General features: G+C 31.6%; 1 protein-coding gene and 2 long non-coding RNA genes across 6 annotated transcripts; 1 reads left to right on the top strand and 2 right to left on the bottom strand.

Annotated features, from left to right (window-relative positions):
• Nucleotides 1-4,775: 4,775 nt before the first annotated feature.
• LOC136067655 (uncharacterized) lies at nt 4,776-6,483 on the bottom strand. Its single transcript, XR_010629078.1, has 2 exons — nt 5,214-6,483; nt 4,776-5,104 (listed from the first exon to the last, which is right to left on the bottom strand). It is a non-coding gene; the product is annotated as an uncharacterized LOC136067655 (long non-coding RNA).
• A 5,655-nt stretch (nt 6,484-12,138) lies between these two features.
• LOC111995198 (uncharacterized) lies at nt 12,139-19,435 on the bottom strand. 4 transcript variants are annotated; one of them, XR_010629076.1, is made up of 7 exons: nt 18,809-19,435; nt 17,207-18,115; nt 16,788-16,856; nt 15,184-15,300; nt 14,487-14,607; nt 13,854-14,055; nt 12,139-12,568 (listed from the first exon to the last, which is right to left on the bottom strand). It is a non-coding gene; the product is annotated as an uncharacterized LOC111995198 (long non-coding RNA). The 4 variants fall into 4 exon arrangements; XR_010629074.1 differs by having other exon boundaries at nt 17,207-18,094; nt 18,809-19,434; XR_010629077.1 differs by lacking the exon at nt 14,487-14,607 and having other exon boundaries at nt 17,207-18,094.
• Nucleotides 19,436-19,844: 409 nt separating this feature from the next.
• LOC112017346 (F-box/LRR-repeat protein At3g26922) lies at nt 19,845-24,623 on the top strand. The gene is given in 4 exon segments (XM_065773849.1): nt 19,845-19,893; nt 19,896-20,037; nt 23,139-23,205; nt 23,771-24,623. Coding segments are annotated over 4 exon segments (1,026 nt in total). The 3' UTR covers nt 24,539-24,623.
• Nucleotides 24,624-25,257: the final 634 nt, after the last annotated feature.

The following is a 25,257-nucleotide window of genomic DNA, read 5'->3' as shown; positions in this document are numbered from 1 at the left end:
TATTTTGTGTTTTTTTAATTATTTTTCTATATTTTTAGGCTTTATCTATTTAATTAGTAATTTAGGTTTGCCTTTATTTTTTAATTATTTTTCTTATTATATTTCTTTCTTTCTTTTTTGATAGACCATACTCATCTATCTACACAGAGTCCAAATCTTCTGTCCCATTTTTCCTACTCCACTCTATACTCCACCAATAAATACTTGCCACTTGTTCACCTAATTAATTCAATACTATCATTATTGACTTATTAAAACTATAATTATTAATTAATAAAAGTATTTAATTAATTAGGTGGACATGTGGCAAGTATTTATTGGTGGAGTATAGAGTGGAGCAGGAAAAGTGGGACAGAAGATTTAGACTCATCTACACATACAATAACGGCATAATCAATCATAAGTGATTTGGTTTATTAATGCTCATAGTAATTAAACTTGGATAAGCGAGTCCAGCCAGATCAATGATCCAGTAAATCAAAACTTAAGTTAGTCTTGTTGTTTAATTACATTACTTATACAATTAAATCAATAAAATCCAGTAAGACCCAATGATTTTTTTTGAAACCCATGCAACTCAATTGAATTTGCATGTCCATTGGTCTTATAATTCTGCACAAAATCACCAATTGGTAGTAATGTTTTTTTGAATAAATAGAGTAATGAAAACAAAGGAGTTTATAATGAATTTGATGTTGGACTTTTCAATGAAAATAGAGTTTTAAGTACTAGCTCAGAATATAATCTAAAGGATTGGAGTAGTTAGGGAGATCAATATATATATATATACAATATCCATACAATGTGAGATATGCTTTTGTTTGTAGAATTTTAAAACCTAATATAATAGAATTTTATTTAGTAAAAATTTGACTACATTTTATGACATCGTCTTATTATTTTTCTATATTTTTAGGCTTTATTTTCTAATTAGTAATTTAGGTTTTCCTTTATTTAATTTATATATTTATATTACAATCTCTTAGACTCAGTTTTATATTTTTTTTTTTTTTCTTATTTAACATTGGGTCACCATCCAGGATTTAATAACTATGTTAATGTTTTTAGGCCTATTAGGATAGGAAAATAGATTCTCTCCATTCGAAATTGATTATTTTATATGATTTGAATTAAATATTACAATAGAATATATTCACTTTGTAACTGTTAGATTGATGTCATTTCTAAGTCTTATTCGATTTATGATTTATATATATATATATATATAATTATACTGTATGTATGGAACAAAAAGGATTACACTCATCCAGTGATACCTAAGCATAACATAACAAGGTGTCAGTTTTTGAAAGCATATCTAAGCACTAAAAACGAGTTGCCTTATTATATTTAATCATGTAATTGTGTAATTGGAATTGTGTGATTATCGCTAGAAATAGCTAGTAGTCATATGGTTTTTTTTTTCTTATTCTCTTTTTGGACGAGTTATTCATCAGTGCTATCAGATCGTAACATTATCATTCTTTTGAGGGGAGGTATGGGAGCAAACTCTCCATGACATTGTTGACAAACTTTTTACCGAATTACTCTCTGCCCATCCTTATTCCCATTCTCGTCAATCAAACTCTACATTATATACGTGCAAGTTTAGAAAACTTGTTAGGCAGGAGGTGAAAACATTAGAGCAGTCACATCAAGCTTGTGAAAAGCATGGTTCAATTCATATAAATGTTCTGCTATATATGGAGGCCAGGGAACTTAAATTTCTTTACCTGTACGAAAGAAAACTAGCTAGGCCTCAGGCTGAACTTGTATATTGAATAATATTAGCGAAAGATAATAACTCAAGCTTTACTTTATTGAATAAACTTGCCGAAGGAGAAAAAAATTCAAGTTTGCTTGAAAAAGATACTACCACGTTTAGAGTAACTGTTAAGCACTCTTAGAGCACAGAGAATAGTGTTTTTTTCTCTCACATTTATAATGGGTTCTACTCATTATATTCTTGATAAAGTTCACCATAAATGTGAGAGAAGGGAGCACAATTTCTCATTTTAAGAGTATCTAAGAATTTTTTCTGCATTGGAGTCATTTCAGAGAAGTTTCCTCAAAGATCTAAAATATGACTCTGTGACTGTGACTCTGTCCCATTTTCTCTTTGATTTTCTTCAGCGCAGTGCTAGTTTCCTTTTGAAATCTTGTTATGTGCAGTGTGCTCATGACAATATGACATGCTCCTGAAAGATAAAAGGCTCTTGTGAGGAAATGTCAAATAAAAAACCGTTTGGCCCATGTCAAATTGTGTTTACTACTTTTGTTATTCTTTCTTTCTCTCTCACCTAATTTTTGTTTGGATTTGAAAAATGAGATTAGTGAAATACAAACAAACACACAAACAAGCAAATTGTGTCCATTTAGAAACAACTTATCTAGCTTTTGTTGAAAGTACTATAAGTAAAAGATAAAAATAAAATAAAATAAGTGTGTGACTTGCATAAGACCCACAAATAGTGGGGGGGGGGGGGGAAGCAATAAGCTAACTTATAAGTGCATCCCAAATAAGCATTAACTTGCCAACAACTATGTCATACATACGAGCAGCCCAAGTTAAACAAACAAGATAACCAAAGCAAAAACAAGGAGGTCATGACTTAAAATGGATGCTAGAACTCCCCAAAGAGAACATAAAATCATGTTATGAAAGTGTGTGTAACATGTAACTGTTGAGGATAATACACAAAGTAATCAAGAAAGAACAAAGTGAACACAAAAGAAAAACAGAAAATTAAATAACTTGGAGGCACAACATTGTTATCTTTGGACAATATTTGCTCCCACACTATTCTTGCTAAAGGGTTGCCACAAACTTGTTCCAAGAATACAACCAAGTTGTTAGATTCTATAGATAGCAATTCTGGAGAATACCCATAGCATTTCTTGTGTTTCTTTTCTTAACTAACTTTTAGGAGAAAAAAAGATTGATATCAAGTAAATATAAATCTCTATTTATACCCATAGGATTATATTCCTTCAAAAGACACATATGGAGAGTTAAAATATTTCATAAAACTATTCACAAAGCTTGAAACCTTTACAAACATTCAAAACAGTTATCAAAAAATTCTATAAAAATTTAGCTTTCACGAGTCTCAATCAATCAAAAGGAATTGAACATCAATCGAAGGCTCTTTTTGATCGATGGAAGAGGAATCAAACACCAATCGAGTCCGGCAAAAACTTCAGGATTATTTTCCTCATCATTTCGATCGATCGAGCAAATCTTCAACCAATCGAAAAACTTGAATTTCAAATTTTCACTTAAAAAATTTCAAAACTTGAATTTTCATTTTATCATCTTTATAAAACAATACTCTCCAAACTCAAATATCATTATTATAACATATCCATATATATACCTATATATACAACAGTAATATCGGACTAGTCTAAGATTTAACCTATTATGAATATTTTTCAATAGATTCATTGCGCATCCTAGACTTTTCATCGTAGATGTTGACTAGGCCAGAGAAGCGAAACCACGTTAATGCAATGTATTCTCTCATTCTCTACGCTTTCCTTTAATATCTTCTTCATGTTTACTCGCACACTACATGTGATGTAATTTCTTGCGTTTATCACTCTCTCTTGTTGAGACTTAAGAGTCGGTTAGGGAAGGGAAAACAGAAACTTATGCATACTTAAAAGCTGGAAACTTAAGTATTAAGCCAATCAAAGATAGGTCAGAGTAAACGGCAACTGATTGCATTATAGCAAAAGGCACATTGTCCCACTGTACAGCACTTTCCCTTAGACAACCAGTCTGTTTAACAAAATTATAGTTGTTATTTGTTAATACCATATAAAATTATCAAACATAATTTCATCTATACATTTTAGGCATCAGATTTTATTAATACTAGTGTTTAACCCGCGCAATGCGCGGAATCATTTTATGAATTAGAAAACAATCAACTTAATATATTATACTTAATGCAATGATAAAATAGGGAAGGGGATTGATGGTTAGTTGTTCAGATAATGATGTTAATATGTAGGTGTTCTTCTAAAAGACAGACATAACTTAACATCAACACGTGATGGTTAGTTGTTCATTTTCGTGGTTTTTCTTTTCTTTTTTTGTGCGTTCTTTCCTGGAAGATTCATAGGTTTTAAAGTGTATTTTTGGGTTTTTCAAAAAAAAAAAAAAACTATTTTTAGTAAAATAAAAAATAATTATAATAATGACCATGGGAGATTCATCGACTTTGGGCTTGATCAATTTATCCCGACGGGCCTAATTATAAATCCCTATTTCTATCTCCTCATAATCATTTTTTCTCTTCTTGGAGGAATATGAAACTTAATCTTAAAATGAAATTTTAGACTCTAATTCTTATAGGGCTCCCAAGTTGGAACCCTTCTATATTTTTCTCCATAAAATTGAATTACAATAGCCTTTAAGATTATGTATTTGAAAGTTAGGGGAAACTGATAAGTAGGTTTGGTTTGTTTATGATTTCTTTCTTGGTGGCTTTGTGCATTAAGATTAGAGTTTGAACCTGTGTGAGAAACTACAAAGTTGAAGTGTAGGTATCATATTCTCTCTACCAGTATCCACATTTACCATTCCACACCATCCATCTGATTGCTTGCACATGTTAAAAACATGGTGAAAATAGCACTAAGTTGAAAATTCCATATGATCATTAACAGACAGATTTTAAAATGGTCTTTAACCATGATTAGATGTCCATATTTTATTGGTGCAGTAGAATTTTGAGAAATTTTTAAGCATTATTTCATTCTCATAATAACTAATAAAGTATCTGTATATAAATCACTTTCTCAATAAAAAGAAGTATCTGTAAATCAATCAAATCTTTGATACCCCTTTGCAACTTCAGCTTTGTGGTCATGCCACATTGGCTGCTGCACACACAATGTACATTACACTTTCAGATTTCAAATTCTACAATTTCAATTACTCTTCAAGAATAGCAGAACAGGTAGGATCGAAAACAGGAACTGAAAATTAAATTGAATTCTGTAGTTGCTATTTTGCCTTCTAATCTGAGCGTGCTAGCTGCTGCTTCATTTCGAATAGTGATAACGCTTTCTCTTTCTTAGCGCTCCATCCCCCCTTGAATAGTAAGCGGTAAGTCATTGGTTCAAATCCAATAAAGGTAAAGCCGGCTGAAACCCCTATTTTTGCTAGCATGACAGCAAGTACAGAAACTAATGTTTAATACCTTGGAGTTCAGAAACGGCACACATCAAACTTATTTTCAATCAGTATTCCTGAAAATTTTGAAGCTGGAAAGAGAACTAACAGAAGTATATGAGCTTGTATAAAAATCATTAGTAATAAGTAGGACAAAGCAAGAGAGATGAAGTCAAACCAAATCAACCACTTGTTCGACAGGTAAACCTTTTTCTAGTATTACATTAATACATATTAATGTCTTGAACATATTATGAGCGAAACTGTCAACCAAATCAATCATTCACATGGTAGGTAAACCCTTTTCTAGTATTTCATCAATACATATTAACTTGTTGAACATCTTCAAAAGAGAACAACAGTATAGTAAAATTTACAAATAGTTATATATAAGGGATTGAATTTATCACCAACCCCACTACACTGTAGGTAACACACTTCCAATTTTTGGAATACATATCTATTCCGTGCAAAGTTAAGTTTTGCAGCATCATACATCTTCATGAGCAGTTAGTGTCATAACTTGCAAGTCCTAGCAACTCTGGACCTTCTAGCCGAGGATTATTCTCAAAGATACACCATTGGAACAAAATAAAGATAAATTCCTTTGGCCACTGGTTTAAACAGACCTAAAAAAAATAAAAAATAAAAAAATAAATAATAAAAAAAAAAAAAAAAAAAAAAAGGAAGGAAGAACAATTGGTAGCAATGACATAAAATATATGGCAAAGCTTTGGTTATGGTGCAAGCCCTGCAGTGCAGAAGCAGCAATCGCATGGATATTGATATGTAAGTGACTTTTAAACCAGTAAATTTGTCACTACAATTCTAGTAACTGATCTGATTCCACAAAAGTGAACTATAGGACGATCTGGATTGATCCTTAAATTTATCATAGTACAATCCTACAATCTGGAATATGATTAGTTCGAGACCCAGCTTTAAGTAATGGAGCATTAGAATCTTTTCAACTAAAAGGGGAAAACATTTGAAGATACCAAAGCATTGGTAAATCGTTTGTTGTACTGAGGATCCCTAAGCAAAGAATACCCACTGCACCAGCACCATAACCTTTAAAAAAAGGCAGGAAACTCACAAATAAATTTTTTATTTGTTTTTTGAAGGTTAATAACGATTCCTGTAGCATAAGATCAATAGGATGCAAAAGAAAAAAAGAAGTGTAATAATCATGTGATCACAAAAACAAACCCCTCATTTTAAGTATTCAGTAACTTTCAGGTTCTAGAAAGCCAAGAAACTACACTACAAATCATATTAAAAACAAAACGAAAACTCTCCCTTTTACATCAAATCNTGGGTAATTTGTTAATTTTTAAACCACAGGTAGGCAAAATGTTTTTGGAGCAAATCAGAGATGGGCAAAGTGTAAATTCGCCTTAAAATTTTTGAGATCACGGTGGGCCCTTGTTTGAGCTGGCCATGTAATTTCAGAAAGTTATGAAATTATTGTAGTTTTTTGTTATGTCCATATCAATAATAAAAACGAAAAGACATTTGAACTTCTTTCCAAACTATGATAATTTAATTAGATTAGATATAATTAGACATTTATGGGATGAAATTAGGTGTAATTATTATTGTAATTTTTGATTTCTTTCCTTATTGTATTGCATTTAATTATAGGAAGCAAATTACACAAATAAATTCTGAAAGCTATTTTTATGATAAACAACTCAAAATCTATGAGGACAGCGTCATATAATTTTCTTGCTATATATGTATAATTTTAAAATCGTGCAGATAATTTTTTAAATTTATCTATTTAAAAACAAAAGACTTTTTGGGCTTTTTTTCAAATTGTTTTGAGTAATGCTAAGGACACAACAAAAAGAATGTCATAGCATTGCTCAACAATTATAATATATTTAATTAGATTAAGTAATAAATGTCTTTAAAAAAAGATTAGATGTAATAAATTAGATAAGATTAAACAGATAAAATATATTCTTTTCCTTATCCCAAATGAATTATGATTTTTTGTTTTCCTATTTCTTGTAGAACTAAGTCTTTGTTATGTCTTTTTGGGAAAGGAGTAGGTGAAAATCTCTTTAGGAGGAGATGACGATCATTAAGTTTTTATCAAGTTAGTTTCTATTAAGAGGTTTTGTCATATTCTTTTGCCTACTAGTCTATAGTTCTTGTAGAATTTAGCTTTTGTGGAATAGTTATAGTTATTGTGTGTTACATATTTTGCTTCTACACTCCTACGCTACATCAAATGGCCAAGCTTTCCTTTTTTTTCATTTATTCCTATATGTTTTCCTTGTTTTTACTGGTAAAGGTTAAAAAAGAAAAAAAAAGAAAAAAAAAGAGGAAACAGAACATCATGAACTTTATTAACACTAGTCGTACACCCGTGTGTCGCGTATGATAATTTTTTAGAGTTATCTCATAAATAAATATATACATACACACACACACACACATATATATATATATATATATATGTATTTATTATTGTTGTTTTTGTTGTTGTTGTTGTTTTGCTTTTGTCTATATAACTTATGTAAAATTCTTATATGGTAAAATTATCCAAATCATGCTATGTAATAGAATAATATTATATATTTTAATAATGCAATAGGATAACATTTAACAATTAGAGAGAACAACAAAGAAAAAAAACTTAAAACACAAAACTAAATTGCATCAACTCAAAGTAGAGTTCTTAAAAATAGAAAAAATTAATAACCTAAAGCAGATATGCAAGAAAAATAAAAAATCCAACAAAAAATTTAGAAAGAGAAATAATCTTTTTTGTGAGGGAAAATTATGCATAGAAATATAGAATAGAAAAGATAATGAAAATTTTATAATAAGAGGATAAGAATAAGAAGAAACAAAATAAATAAAGATAAAGGGAAAGATGGAGAGTGATATTAATGTAGACGGTAGTAGGGAGATGAAAATGTGAAAGGAATGAGAAATGTTGAAGTAAGTGTAAATGTTAAAAAAAAAAATGAGTACAATTTTATAAGGAAATTTTTATTTATTTGTATTTAATTAAAACATTATATGTTTCATTTTTTAAAAATTTAAAAAATGAGAAAATATTAATAATTTCATGATATGGAGGATATGACTAAATTTAAATGGTCAATTGTAGTAGTGCTATTGATGTTAGCTTGAATTTATTTATTTTTTTGCAACATGAAAAATGATAAACCCTATCCATATAACTAAATTTAAGTTATTTTATGATGTTGAGTTAACAAAACAAATTGGTGGTTACCAGAAAGCTAAGCATTTTTTTAAAGAATAGACTTAAAAGCTGAACATGAATTGTCTTGTTTTATTACTTGTCATTTGGGTGAAATTGAAGCCTCGCATAAATTAATGAAGCCTCATTAGACCTCAACCATTATAGCTATAAAGAATATCAATAACAAAAACTTAGCATAAATCAGTACTTACCCTTTGCAAGTCAAGAGGCTACACATACAATCTAACGTACATCATTATCCAACAATGTTTCAACTCACCACACAACAAAGTAATCATGAAAATGAATTTTGAAATATCCATTTGGTGTTACGATCGATGATATGTAGCTTTCAAGAAAAAATATGTAGTAGTGGTAAATTAAACAACAATACTATTCAACTACTCAAATTTATCATGATATGAGGAGAACACGAATGCATTATGACCCCTTTGTTCCTTATGTTATAATTGATTTTTAATTCAAATGATTTAAATGGCCTAATTAGTAGGGTTTATGCTCCACAAACTTTCAAAAGATTAGAAACATTAGTTACATAGACATACCAAAAATTAGTTTTCTCACACTACTTTTAAGGAACAATGTATAACTTAGAGGAGTCAATCCCTGTAAAGCAAATTATTGCAGAATTTATTTTACTTTTATTTTATTTTTCATATTAATTGCACAATAGAATCCATGGCCCATAAAAAATTTAAACAATTGGAATTAAGAAGAAATAGATTTCTAAATATATAAATAGAATATTTTTGGCTAGAAGTCAATCACTGCACATGAGGAGAGAAAAAAAAAATCAATTGAAAAGATAACGTAGCAAGTCTAAAAGGAATTTCATAGAACAAATTTCATGTTGTACAAAAATAACATATATAGAACAACTAAATATGTGAATTCGAAGCAACCCAAACTAAGAATTTAAAGAAAAACACATGTAATAAAATTAACAATTAAAGAGAGAAAAAAAACTTAAATCACAAAACAAAATCGCATCAGCTCAATATAAAGTTCTAAAGAACACAACAATTTATCAACCTAAAGCAAAGATGCAAGAAAAATAAAAAATTCACCAAAAAATTGAGAGAGAGAGAGAGAGAGAGAGAACTTTTTTTGTGAGGGAAAAGTATGTAAAGAATGGAAAAGAGAATGACAAATTTATAGTAAGAGTGTGAATAAGAAAGGACAAAAAAAGGAAGATGAAAGGAATGATGAAAAGTGATATTAAGGTAGAAGGTAGTGGGGAGCTGAAATGGTAAAGGATAGAGAAAGGTTAGAAAAAATGTAAATATTTTTTTTTAAAATGAATAAATGTTAAAAAATATTATAGGAAAATTGGAAATAAAAATGATAATAACATGTACGCTGATGTGGCTCTATTGGAGCATAGCAACAATAAATGCTACGCTTTAGCTTTTAGATATAATATATATAGATGTTGGTATATGAGAAGTTACAATATTATTTATGCTTAGAGGAACAAACTCTATTTAGATGAAGAGTATATAAGAAAATCTTGTTCTTTGACAAAATGACAAGTAGCATCATTGCATACATCATCTATTGGATTATTTTTGATAAAAATATTAAATTTTATTAAATGTTATTTTAAAATAATTGTTCCATTGATGAATATAAATATTAGTGATTAAATGGAAGTTTAGTGGCTGAATGTATATGGCAATTGGGGGGGGGGTCTTTGGAATGGGGAAAGAGAAAGCCTCCTCAGCCATGGTCCGAGGAGGCTCCCCCAGTTGTAAATTGTTCTAAGTATTTTTTCAAAGAAAGAAAGGGGGTTCATGTTTCGTGAACGCCGGCCAGCGCCTAAACCTTCGATCCACTCTCTACAAATTCATTATTCTGGGTTCGTTGGGCCTTTAACCCATATCCTTTGGGATTGGGCAACAAAAACTGACCCTACATGTATAATTTTAAAATAGTGCCGATAATTTTTTAAAATTTATTTATTTAAAAACAAAAGACTTTTGGGCTTTTTTTTCAAATTGTTTTGAGTAATGCTAAGGACACAACAAAAAGAATCTCATAGCATTACTCAACAATTGTAATACATTTAATTAGATTAGATATAATATATTTCTCTAAAAAAAGATTAGATGTAATAAATTATATAAGATTAAATAGTTAAAATATATTCTTTTCCTTATCCTACATGAATTATGATTTTTTGTTTTCCTATTTCTTGTAGAACTAAGACTTTGTTATGCCTTTTTAGTAAAGGAGTAGGTGAAAATCTCTTTTTATAAATACTCTTTAGGAAGAGGTGGTGATCATTAAGTTTTTATCAAGTTAGTTTCTATTGAGAGGTTTTGTCATATTCTTTTGCCTACTAGTCTACCGTTCTTGTAGAATTTAGCTTTTGTGAAACATTTATAGTTATTGCGTTTTACATATTTTGCTTCTACACTTTTACGCTGCATTAGATGGCCAAGCTTTCCTTTTTCCATTTATTCCTATTTGTTTTCCTTGTTTTAACTAGTGAAAATTAGAAATAGAATATCATGAACTTCGTTAACATGTTGGTAAATGAGAAGTTACAATATTATTTATGCTTAGAGGAACAAACTCTATTTAGACAGAGTGTATAGGAAAAAACTCTAACAAAATGAGGGAAGGGAAATCTTTACAAAAGAGCTAGCAAAAGAAGACTATATAAGTATTTATTTTATATATTTACTAATTGTTAACAAGTGGAAGAGTCTAGTTTTTATATAGAGATATATATGAATACAAATTTAAATTAATAATGACTTCATATAAAATAATATATTTAATTTAATTAAATATATTTAGAGAATATGATTTTTTTTTTTTTGAGGAAATACAGAATATGAAGCTTAATTTAATTAGAATATGAAAATATGGGCTTTTAAAAGCATGTGTGACAAAATAATAAGAAGTCAATAAATAGTCCAAGCTCGTACTTTATCTTATACTAGTGTTAAACCCGCGCAATACGCGGGATCGTTTTACATATTAATGAATTTTGCATCTAACATAAACTTATTATACTTCTACTACATATATTCAATCTTTAATAAGGTAGTATATTTAAGCACAGTGTCTAACACCTAAAACTATATACATTAAGCTGTTATGAATATGAGGACATACAAGTATAGGTATGTGGGTCAATGGTGACAAAGGAGCAGCCCTATGCTATGTTAATACCATTTGAGTACTTCCTCATGGGATATGACTTGTACAGGCCATCTCAATTAAGTGTCAGCCCAAGGAGTCCCTTAAGTCCATCTTGCATTGCCCGAAACTTCTCACACCCGAAAGTATCGGCCTAGAGTTGGTACATCAAAGGGGGAAAAGGAAAGATGCAAGGAAAAAAAAATTAGAAAAAGAAGTATATATTGTCATTCTTTAATTTTTGTAACCATCTATGTAGGTTAGTTGAGGTTGGCTAAACTGTCTGTAAATCCTCAAATAATTATTCATCAGTGACAAACAAATTGTGATAATAAGAAGAATAATTGATGGTGACTTTGCTTTTTTCAAGTTTTAAAAAATGTCTTTTTCTTGGCACATTATTTAATTGCCCTAGGATCATTCACATCAATTAGTTGGATAATATGAAGTTATCATCAAAGAATAGCTGCAAGGCTGTCATAGCAATAGAAATTTCACAAACTTTAAACAAAAAATTAACCAAAAGATATTAAGATGATACCACTAAAAACCTGTCAACTTAATAGCAATCACATTCATTGTTTTATTATTGAAAATTCACCCACCAGCAACCATAAAATTACAACAACAAAATACATTTTCTACAATTGTCTACCATTAAAATAAAAGTTTAAAGTAGCTAACCCAGGTAATTATGCAGATAGGGTGAAATATTGACTAAAATCTATGAAATAATCAACTTTGTATAAAGAACATTACACTTTCAGATTTCAAAGTTCCACAATTTCAATCCCTCTTTAAAAATAGTAGAATAGGTAGGAGGGAAAATAAAAACTGAAAATTAAATTGAATTCTGTAGTTGCTATTTTTCCTTCTTCAATTTTTCTTCTTCTTTGATGCATTTTGTTTAGTAGCATTGTTTCATCTGCGAAGCATTTGAATAAGCATGCTATCATCTTCTCATTTTCCATCTTCAGCAGGTTTATAAGCTGCAAATAGAGAATTGCTGTGAGGATCAACATGATATTTTCTTTGATAGTAGTTAATTTTCTCAAAAGCTAAACAAACAAATTTTTTTTTTTTTTTAAATCAAGCTAAATTATATTATTTTCAAGCTTGCACAGCCCCAAATCTTGCTAACAGAAAATGGTAATTCTATGTCTTTCTAACATTTTTTTCAGCATTCAAGAAGCCCCAAAGGAAATTGGGAAAAAAAGAAAAATAAATCTGTTAACCAATTGAAAATGTAAAGACTCACAGATTGAAAAGCTTAAAAATCAATACTTGCAAAGAAAATGAAACATGCCCATCAAACCAATATGCTCAAATTCCATATCCAATTTTGAAAGGCTTCCATGTGGAACATTCTCCCCTCCCAAATCAATGATTAACTTATGACTGAATAGAAGTTTAGCAATTATATATTACAAATCAAAACCAAATCTTACACGAATACCCACAGCAAAACTGCTTCTAACCTAAATACGTACCTTGATTACAAAAAAATTCAGATTATTTAAAATAAATAAATCTAACCCAAATACCTAAAACAAAACCAATCCAATCAAAATACCCATGATATTTATCACCTAAGAGATTAGTAGTTTATAAAAGAGATGAGATGATTGCATACGGTATTACAGTTTTACCACGTACTAAACACCCAACACATATCTCCATTTATAAATCTAATTACATACACCATAGGCAGATACCAAAAACCAATTTAATCCAGATCTAATTCAAATACTCAAAACAAAATTTATTTTAAACCCAATACCATAATTAAAACCAAATCTAACTCAAATATCTAATCTAAAACAATCCAACCAAGTGCATTTGAAGATGCTGATTCAGCATTAGCTAACTTTTTTTTTTTCCTTTTGAATTCCAATGTGCCTCTAACATTTATATACTGCACAAAGTAAATGTATCTTGGAAGCTTGATAAGGAACTTAAAAAAAAAAAATCATAAATGCATATAAACCACAAAGTTTGATCATAATCTATGTTTTGTTTAAGCTACCTCAGGACATAAATTTTCTCAACCTCATTAATTTTACACACATTCTCCTAAGTCTATCCATTCAATAGATGGTTAATTCAATTTCACAACTCCTACTAAACCATACTAACTAACAAAATAAAAAAAAATTCATATTGAAGTCTAAACTTACATGCATTTTATAATGCATAACATACATGCCAACCAAAAAACTTGACTGACATTTAAATCATAATTGATCCAAATATATTGCATATAGTATTACAAACCTTTTTAATCCCTTTGAACATTTCTGTAAGCTTTCTATATGTCTACACTAAGCCAGGAAGTCTCAAATGTCTTCAATCACAGCTGCTATTTGCCAAGGCAGAGCCCCTTTCTTAGAAATATCTCCCCACCAATCTTTGTTTTTTTGGCAGAACAGATTGTATATCGTAGAGATAAACTATATGGTTGTTATTTCTACGTTACCTACCATAGAAATACAAAGAGTAGTACAACCTCAACAACCATTATGATTTTAATTAACAATATTGTGCACTAACACATCAGGCATAAACTGTCAATATGATTGGTTTGTAATAGGAAAAGAAGAAAACCTAAGAGCTCATAAATTTAGCATACATACATACATCATGATTAAAGCTTTGCATGAGATTCTGTGTGTTTTTTGAAGAACAAAATTGTTTTTGAAGGTTGGTTTATTTCACTTAATGTAATAGTAAAATATGGAAGGGGGTGGATGGTTAATTGTTCAGATAATGATGCTAATAAAGTGCAAGTGTTTTGCTAAAAGAAATATCATTGACTGGCATTGTTTTCGAGTGCAAGGACAGATTGGGGATAATGTATGTAAGAGGAAAAGCTACGAAAATAGAATTGATATTTCTAATTGAAATTACCTCTGCTTATATCTTTGCAAGTTCTTTTACAGTCTTAGATACAAATTTCTCAGTCGCTTTGTCAAACGAAATGAATGTTGTTGAATCGGTTTTACTTTCTACTTGGACATGTATCCTATACCTGTTTCAGTTGCAAAGTTGTTAGTATAATGTATATTTATATTGTGTGCGCATTTGTAAATTTACAAATAGTTTTTCTCGTTTACCTTTGATACCTTTGTCTCTAAGGGTCACATTTATATAAAAAAATCCTCTAATTTCCTTTTAAGTTGTAAACTCATAGTTATTTCTTTCTGCAGATTATGGATGTGTGATACTAACAAAAATTGGGGGTTTAGAGATTAATCCAGAGAGATCCTAAACCTTCCTACTTTTTGAAAGGTATTAGAAATAATGCATTGAAATACTGAAGAAATAAAAGGGCACAGTATTATAGTGAGTAAATAGACATTCCTCACGATGGTTAAAAAGGCATCACATGGTCCAAAATAACACTGTGGCACCCTAGCCAACAATTTTCCTTCACATTAAAGTTTTGACTATTTGCAATCCACACAACATAACCCCAAAAAAAAAAAACACACACACACACACACACACAGTTAAATAGTAATAATCAAGCTTTATCTCTCTTCAATAACTACCTAAAATCTAAAAGATAGAACAGCAAGGAAACATCTTAAAGAAACAAACTTACCTTCTTTTTTCCAAACAGTTGCATAATTTTTTAGTGGTGCATTGGTCAGATCCAAGGCAAACTTCACATATGCCACAAAATCTCTTTCTCGTGATTTGGCTTAGTTGCCCTCAATTCCTACACATAAATCAAGTGCACTCAATTTGCATAGAGTAAGAATATGTAAATATTAAGTATTCTAAATGGAACAATGGATTCTACATAGCCACTTTCCCTAATCATATCAAAATATGCCCAAAGGATCCAAAAGCCAAGACAAAGTGTTCAAATTAAAAACTTTCACCCATAACCATAACACTATTTGCCTTATAAACAACTTTTGCATGGCAATTCCCAATTATTAAGACTACAAATTTTGGAGCAAAGCAAATGAGGATGGCTATTTTTCAATTAACAATATATGTCTTAAGACAACTGTGGGTATTGTTTTATCAAATTTTATTGTTTCTCTTTCTCCTAATTTCCCATTAAGTTATGCATTAAAATATGAACTTTGATAGTTTTAGTGACATGTAATGCAGCGTCAAAATTGATTAAGAAATTTAATTGATTTTAAAAAATTCCGTGTCCTGTTTTATTCAGGTCCAATTTCTTTGTCATATTTGTTCCCTTTAAGAACAAAGAATGGTTTTGGGAAATGTTTATAGATTTTATTTATCAAAACCTATATTTGTTCTACGTATTCACTGAAAAATTTAAACAAACAGAGAAAAAACACAAAGATAACCAAGACAAAAGTTATTTAAAAACAGTGCAGAAAGTTATTCAAAACAGAACAGATTTAATGAAATAGTGCAGTGCAGTGCAGATTTTTATGAATCAGTGCAGTGTAGATTTTGTGAAACAGTAAGAAATTTAAACAAACAAATAGAGAACAAACACAAAGATAACCAAAACAAAGATAACCAAAACAGAACCTTCAAACTCACATTGCTCATTTTATAAAACTTGGCATATGAAACAAAAATCCAAAGCCAAAGCTTATTAGTAAAATCACATACCAAATAAAATGGAGGTTATAATGTGGTTTTGGAGAAGAAGATGGGTAGAGAAAAGGGAGGATAGACTAACAGAACACAACGTATTCAAGGTCTAGTGATACCCATTGAGAAGCTTCAAACAGGGCAAAAAAAATCCTTTAAAAAACCTTTCTTTTAAAGGTATAGATAATAGGTTATACAATATCAATTGATTTTTTTATATTCTAAATAAAATTTGAGTAGTTGTAAATTATGATAAAATAAGCTTCAAGACTCCTTTATTTATAAACCACTTAAGTCAGAACATAAATTCCCAAAGTCATAATCTATTCATTCTAAAGATAAACCACACACAAAGACATTTAACGTTCGTTCAAACATTACCCTAACAAAAACATGTGTGTGTGTGTGTTTGTGTGTGAGAGAGAGAGAGAGAGAGAGAGAGGGTAATTATAGAGAGACAAAGTAAGAAAACTGGTGAATCTATTGGACAAAATTCTGTTTTGATTAGTATATTAAAGCAATGAATGTTTAAGAAACCAAAGAATGTTGAAGGCTGATAACAAAGGGGTTTTGAAGAGACCATTGTTGATTTATTTAAGTTTTAATTTTGTTTAAGAATACCTTACAAATTGTCTCCTTGACTAACTCTTCTCCCTTGCTTGGTTAAGTAACTGTTCTTGCTGAAAGAAACTGATACAAAGGGAAAAATACAGAGGCGTTTACAATTTAAAGAAAACAGGTTAAACAGCCAAAATTGATGATATAAACTTTCCAACATTTTCTAATAGTGCAAAGCAATAAAAATAAAGAACCAAGCCAATTAAAACTTAGGCAAAAGAAATTTTATTTTCAAAAAAATAAACCAAAGAAAACTTAATTTTGCAAAGAACTATCCCAAATACATCAATTGGCAAAATGTAATCCAATGATACTGATATTGAGATAGAAAAGAGAAGAAGTCAATTGGAGAAACAATGGAATCAACCTAATGGAAGTCATAGGATAGAGAATGAGAAAAATGATAGTTAGAACGTCCTAACCTGCCAATTTTATCCAGCAATGTTTCTTGAAAACACCAGGTGAACGTCATAAATCTGTCTAAACAGAGGTAATTCAAACAACAAATACATAATGGATAGAATCTATTACAAAGTATATGATAAACGAAAGAGAAATTAGTCTTTCATAAACAATGCTGACCCAATCTCCAAGTATGTTTAATCATATCTAAAACAAAATAATAAAGTACCAATATACCTCATTGTCATAGTCAATCTTTCTTTAAAAGACTGATTTTCAATTGGTAATCTTATCACTTCTATGATACCATTTCTATTAAATGCTCTTCAATTGGCATATCTCATCCATATATGTTAAGAAATCACACTGGGTTAATTTGCATATTTTAGCAAGTAACAAATATTGATTTTGGAGTTTAATCAAACACATTGGAATCAAAGAGAGACTATATATCAATTAGGAATAGCTACCACATTGAAATCCCATTGATTAAATAGTACAAAAAAAATTAATATTTTTTGGTCAAAGTAATTTCTCTTTCGTGAACAGCTTTTGTTATATTTTTTTGGAACATAGCTTAGCTTTTTATTTATAACGAAAACATATAAACATTGTAAATACCAAGACAAAGAAGAATGTACAATAGAGGGAAAATGTGAAGTCACAGGCTATAGATTAAATAAGACAGATATTACAATTTTACATGTCAATTCAATCCAAATACTTGAGGAAAAAAAAAAAGAAAATATGGAAAATAATTATACAACAAAAAAGGGCATGAGTAACAATAAAGAAAACCCAATTGGATAGCAAAGCAATCTATCTCTCTCTATATCTGTTTCTCTATTTCTGTCTCTCCATTTCTCTATATCTGCCGCTCTCTATTACCGGTGCCAGTTAAGAGAAACCTAGAAAATTTGCAGCAACCACTGGTTCAATATTTCAGGATAGTTAACAAACTTTAACAATGAAAATTATTCAATAATCCTAACCAGGTAAATATCATAAAATTAGTATTTTAAAAAATTATCTCATTGGACCCATTATAATAGCTTGACATATCAATGGCCAAAAATATCATTCAGATGTAATTACTAACATATCAAACAAACATAAACACAAATAATAATAATAATAAAAAACAAACAAACAAAAACAAAATTTCTTCTTTTTTTTTTAATTTTCCAAATAGTTTTAGCCAAGAAACTAAATCATGGTTTGAGCGCTATTACAATATTTAATAAATTTATTAAAAAAAACTCTTAAAAACTGCCAATCTAAGAACCAAACACAGAGGCAATAGTTTGACAGAGCCATCCGTAAATGGGTTAGGGGAAACGATGGGGAGACTAAGAAAATAGGAGAAAGAACTGTGTGAAGAAGAAGAAGGTCATGGGAGTGCATTAGAAAGAGAGAGAGTTTGCTCGGATGGTTCTGTTATCCAAAAGTAAAACCAAATCTAACACAGATATCTGATATTAAAAACCATTCTATCCCAAATTCCTTACTCAAAACTGAATCTAAGCGAAAACCTAAATGCAATCCAATCCAATACAATCAAAATACCCAATCCTAAATCATATTTAAACCCAAATTTAAAGAACCAAAAAACAGAGACTAACCGATGGAGGATACGGATCTGATGGTCTGTCTCTCTATTTCTCTGTATCTGCCTCTCCGTATCTCATACCTCTTGGACATTTCATCGTATTTAATTTTGACCGGTGGTAGTTCTCTCTATCTCCGTATCTCCTTTTCACCAAACCGTTTCAACAAACCGCCTACCTTTATGGTCTGGGTTTTGGACGATGAAGAAGGGGTTTGGCCGTGGAGTGTGTTTTGGAATGGAGAAGTGGAACAGGAAAGGAGAAGGGGAACGGGAGAAATAGAAAATCAGAATTTAGTTTGTTGTATTCTAGGGTTTTATATGTATTATCGGGTTAGAGAAAAAAAAAATCGAAATTTCTGTTCTCTATTTCTCCGCACAGGGGCAAGCCTTTTGGAACGTATGTTCTAATTTTTAAAGAACAAACCTGGAGCCTAGATTGAAGGGATTGAATATTCTTGAAGAAAAAGATTTGGGTTCGTGAGAAGAGAGAGAGTTTTGGGTTTTGGGTTTCAGAAGAAAGAGACTGTACGACTCTTCTTCATCTTGATCTATGTCTGATGTTTTGGGTTTCAGTTTTTAATCTCTCGATCTCTCTCTCCTCCTCCGTTCTCAGTATCGCAAGTGAGTATTGTAACCGGTCAGTTTTCCTTTTATAACCAGAGGCTTTTAAACGGTACTATAGCGTTGCTAAACGATATAATGTGTCGCCTTTTAAAGTGACGTCACTTAATTGTAGGCACTGACTTTCTCTCAGCTTCGACTATTATATATATATAGATATAAATATAGATATACCATATTAATACTAATCTCCTCACTTATGCAAAACACATGTTATTGCGTGGGTGGCTTTAGTTTTTTATTTTTTGACTCGTTTGACCCTATGCGCATTTAGTGCCAGCGGGGTATGTCCTCTCCAGCAGCAGTGAGTGTTCCGCAATAATTGCTCATACTACAGTCCTCCATTTTCCTGTGTTTCTTTCACACAGCACAGGAGTAAAATAAGCAAATCCATCCAAATAAGCCTGTGCCTCCTCAACAAGAACTCAATGGCCCTAGATAACAACAGTGACAGGATCAGCAATTTACCAGACTCTCTCCTCTGTACGTCCTTTCGTTTCTCCCTACCAAAGACTCTGTGGCCTCGAGCATTTTGTCCACCAGATGGAACCCTCTCTGGACTCTCGTTCCAAATATTTACTTTGACTATGATAATTTTAAGAGGATTTCGTCATCAGATTAGTTAAATAATCAGTACCATTTTAACTTTGGGCATATTTTGTTCAGGTTCTGGGCCCTTCGCACTGAGAATTGTATTACAAAACAGAGATGAAGAAAGCCAAGAACTTATGAATGTAAGAGAGAATGTTTGAGAGAGAAGATTAGAAACTTTCTCTTAATCTTGTAATAATGAATCTATACATGATTTAGGGATATATACACCTCTATATCTAAAACCCCAAAACAGAATGTAACAAACTAATCAGAGGATAAGGAAATCAGTTATAACACGTGGGAAGGTTAGTTACAGCACGTGAGATACAATTTGAATAAAATTAATAGCTAAACTACATGCCGTTTATCAACTAATCTAAATTACACTTGCAGCTCGTTTGTGTCGTTTAGTTCTTCTTATTCTGTGTTGCTTAGTTCTTCTTTTCTTCCTTCTTGTTCTGTGATCCTTTCTTCTTCACTCCTTTCTGCTTCATTGCTAACTGATAAATTGAGTGCAAAAGTTTAAGCTCAGCCTTAGGTGGCTGTATCGTTCTCCTTGGGACCCAATCCATGTTGATTCATGCCTGTGTGCAGCGATTGCGCATGGCGTCGAACAGCTCTCTCTCGAAATTATACTTGAGCAACGTTTGGTATTGCCCCGTAGCCTCTTCAATTGTACAACACTTATGGTTCTAATACTAGGACTTGATATTCTTATTGATCCGCCTCCTGCTTCTTCTGCCATTGCGTTGCTCAGTCTCAAGACCCTGCATCTTGAACATGTCAAATATGCAAACAAGGAAGCTTTCGGGAGGCTCCTCAGTGGCTGCTCGGTCCTCCAAAATTTTTTCTTAACAGCATTTGGCTTGAAGACCACATACGAATTTAAAATCATTGTTCTGACACTGAAAGAATTACATTTGTGGATTAATTATGATGGTTTCCTACTTAAGATAAACGCCCCAGCTCTTCAGTATCTTCATTTCAGAGGTACGCTGTACTCGGATATCTTGTTGGAAAACTCAAATCAACTTAGTTGAAACGGTCATTGATATTGATGGTTATGGGGAGTGGGCATGGGACTTCATCAGAAAACTCTATAATGTTAAATCCCTGCATTTTTCCACTGGAACTGTAAACATAAGACATTTTATCTTTGGTCAATTTTTTAAATTGCTATACCCTTTCTCTTTGACAAGCAGTAATATTATTGTGATTATTATGTTGTCTTGCGGTGCCTCTTCCCTTCTTCTAATTATGATTCCATGAAGTTTTTGAAAGGTTTTGCAGAAGCAATATAGAACAAAAAAATTTATATTTTGATTTTAAGGATCATTGTACCACGCAACCATGGATTCTAAATAGAACAAAATTGCATATCTCTCTTAGCAACCCAAGTGTGTTGCCTCCCAAGGTATTCACGTCTCTCTCTCTATTTCTTTTAAGTTTTCAAAAGACTGTAGTATCACTCAATAGTTCTGATGGCCAACCACTAAATATGATATTATAAAATCTTATTTTATAGTAGACTTCTAAAACCCTAGAGAGAGATTGGACGTGGGATCCTTAAGGATCCTAATCTTCAGCCGTAGGATTTTATCAATAACTTTTTTGAACGTTATTGACTTTTCTTGAAACTCCTTCCAAAAATATTCCTTAATTTTCTCAATCATATCAAGAAAATATTTGAACTTCTACAAATTGCAATAATGTCCATCAACACATTGCAATTGACTCCTGAAGATTAGAGAATTACAAATGAGGTCCCATTACTTACAATTTTATATCTATGTCCTTCCACCATACTATATTCCCACAAGCCACTAGGACTAGATTAATATCACCGTCATGTCCCTAGCTTATGTAACCCTTAATTTCTTGATTTCGTAATTTCTATTGGACTCCAAAATATCTTTAGAAACTCTTTAAATGTATATATACAATATTATATGTATGAAAAACATTTTTGAAAAAATGTCACCTGCCGGTTTTGTTTTGAGTCCAACTTCAATATGAAAATCAACTGAATATACTATCTTCTTTAGAGACTGGTGGATTCATTGTTGAGCATTTATATATTTTACTCATTACACACATAACCCAACGTGTCTGTATATAGCCTTTAAAAATCGGCATTACCAGTTGACATTGTCAAAGTTATGTGCATAATAAATAAATATACACAAACCCCTCATGTTTAAGGACAATAGAAAAATTGTGATAGGACAACCTTTTAATTAACAGTGATCGCTCCATAAGGTGTCCTTGATTGGATCCAATTCAATGTATGTACTTGTTACATTACACCCACTTGTCTGCTTAAAGTCACTACCTCTGTGATGGAGTAAATCATCCTATCATATAGCAGCACAACAAGTGTAGGCTTTAGTGATAATATTCAATCAATATCCACAGCCTAGAACAATTTAATAATTTATGAAAAATCATTACTCCCTGTCTTTGGTTCCTTAACCATTAACATGATTTTTCTACAGATGTGACATCACATGCCACATTTAAACAGTGAAATATACCTATAAAATAATGAATGTGAAAATAAATTTTTATTATCAAATAAAAAATGCATGATATTGTTTTTGAGGGCAAATAATTCTAACAGTTTCATAATTTGGCTTTGATGAACTTGACTGTTAGTTCTTGTAATAAGCATGATATAATAGGACTGCTTGAATGCGCTCCTAATCTAGAAGAGCTTGTCCTTGCACAGCCTTGTCCACCTTAATTTTCTAATGAACAAAGAAACGTTAGATGGCTACTGGATGTTCCTAAATGTCTGTCATCATGCCTTATAACGTTTCATTTTGAAGGATTTCAATGGTCCAAGGATGAGCTGGAACTTAAAAGATATTTACTAAAGAGTTCAAGATTCTTGAAGCAAATGACAATCACTTCTAAACTTCAGATTCAGAGGAAAAGTTTAATCTTCTTAAGGAGTTGTTGATGTTTCCCAGACACTCAAGAACTTGTAAAATTGCTTTTGTATATGATTAAGAGATTAGTAGCAGGATGGGTTAATATATCATTGAAAGGTCATTTCTTGTGTTTGTGCGAATCTATGTACCAACCATTTAGATGTGTTGATTATCATATCAATTCAACTTTTGCAGTTCGAATTATGCTCATTTGGATGTTGTATTGCTTCTGGGACAAACGACTGCCACAAATGTTGCTTCTGTTTATAATTCCTGTATTCCCAATTCTGCCATAAACTTTTGTTATGGTTTCAAATCTATACTTGTGTTTTACCTTTTCTGATTTTCACATGAACCATCCCAACTCATTGACTTGTACTAATATGGGGGTGTTGTGAAGTTGTTGATCTTGTTATTCCAATACCCTATGCGCATTTAGTGCCAGCGGGGTCTGTCCTCTCCAGCAGCAGTGAGTGTACCGTAATAATTGCTCATACTACGGTCCTCCCTTTTCTGGTGTTTCTTTCACACAGCACAGCAGTATAATAAGCAAATCCATCCAAATAAGCTTGTGCCTCCTCAACAAGAACTCAATGGCCCCATATAACAACAGAGACAGGATCAGCAATTTACCAGACTCCTCTGTCATGTCCTTTCGTTTCTCCCTACCAAAGACTCTGTGGCCTCAACAAGAACTCAATGGCCCCAAATAACAACAGAGACAGGATCAGCAATTTACCAGACTCCTCTGTCATGTCCTTTCGTTTCTCCCTACCAAAGACTCTGTGGCCTCAAGCATTTTGTCCACCAGATGGAAGCCTCTCTAGACTCTCGTTCCAAATATTTACTTTGACTATGATAATTTTAAGAGGATTTCATCATCAGATCAGTTAAATAATCAGTACCATTTTAACTTTGGGCGTATTTTGTTCAGGTTCTGGGCCCTTTGCACTGAGAATCGAGTGCAAAAGTTTAAGCTCAGCCTCAGGTGGCTGTATCGTTCCTCATTGGGACCCAATCCATGTAGATTCATGCCTGTGTCAGTGTGTGCAGCGATTGCGCGTGGCGTCGAACAGCTCTCTCTTGAAATTAGACTTGAGCAACGTTTGGTATTGCCCCGTAGCCTCTTCAGCTGTACAACACTTGTGGTTCTAATACTAGGACTTGATATTCTTATTGATCCACCTCCTGCTTCTTCTGCCATTGCGTTGCTCAGTCTCAAGACCCTGCATCTTGAACATGTCAAATATGCAAACGAGGAAGCTTTTGGGTGGCTCCTCAGTGGCTGCCCGGTCCTCCAAAATTTTTTCTTAACAGCATTTGGCTTGAAGAGCACATACAAATTTAAAATCATTGTTCCGACACTGAAAGAATTACATTTGTGGATTAATTATGATGGTTTCCTACTTAAGATAAACGCCCCAGCTCTTGAGTATCTTCATTTCAGAGGTACGCTGTACTTGGATATCTTGTTGGAAAACCCATTCAACTTAGTTGAAACGGTCATTGATATTGATGGTTATGGAAAGTGGGCATGGGACTTCATCAGAAAACTCTATAATGTTAAATCCCTGCATTTTCCCACTGAACTGTAAACATAAGACATTTTTTCTTTGGTCAATTTTTTAAATTGCTATACCCTTTCTCTTTGACAAGCAGTAATATTATTGTGATTATTATGTTGTCCTGCAGTGCTTCTTCCCTATTTCTAATTATGATTCTATGAAGTTTCATAATTTGGCTTTGATGAACTTGAGTGTTAGTTCTTGTAATAAGCATGATATACTAGGACTACTTGAATGCGCTCCTAATCTCGAAGAGCTTGTCCTTGCACAGCCTTGTCCACCTTAATTTTCTAATGAACAAAGAAACGTTAGATGGCTACTGGATGTTCCTAAATGTCTGTCATCATGCCTTACAACGTTTCATTTTGAAGGATTTCAATGGTCCAAGGATGAGTTGGAACTTAAAAGATATTTACTAAAGAGTTCAAGATTCTTGAAGCAAATGACAATCACTTCTAAACTTCAGATTCAGAGGAAAAGTTTAATCTTCTTAAGGAGTTGTTGATGTTTCCCAGACACTCAAGAACTTGTAAAATTGCTTTTGTATATAATTAAGAGATTAGTAGCAGGATGGGTTAATATATCATTGAAAGGTCATTTCTTGTGTTTGTGCGAATCTATGTACCAACCATTTAGATGTGTTGATTATCATATCAATTCAACTTTTGCAGTTCGAATTATGCTCATTTGGATGTTGTATTGCTTCTGGGACAAACGACTGCCACAAATGTTGCTTCTGTTTATAATTC

This window comes from Quercus suber, unplaced genomic scaffold (assembly GCF_002906115.3).
Source record: "Quercus suber isolate HL8 unplaced genomic scaffold, Cork oak 2.0 scaffold_81, whole genome shotgun sequence".
Classification (NCBI taxonomy): Eukaryota; Viridiplantae; Streptophyta; class Magnoliopsida; order Fagales; family Fagaceae; genus Quercus; species Quercus suber.
This window is presented reverse-complemented; position numbering and strand designations above follow the sequence as displayed.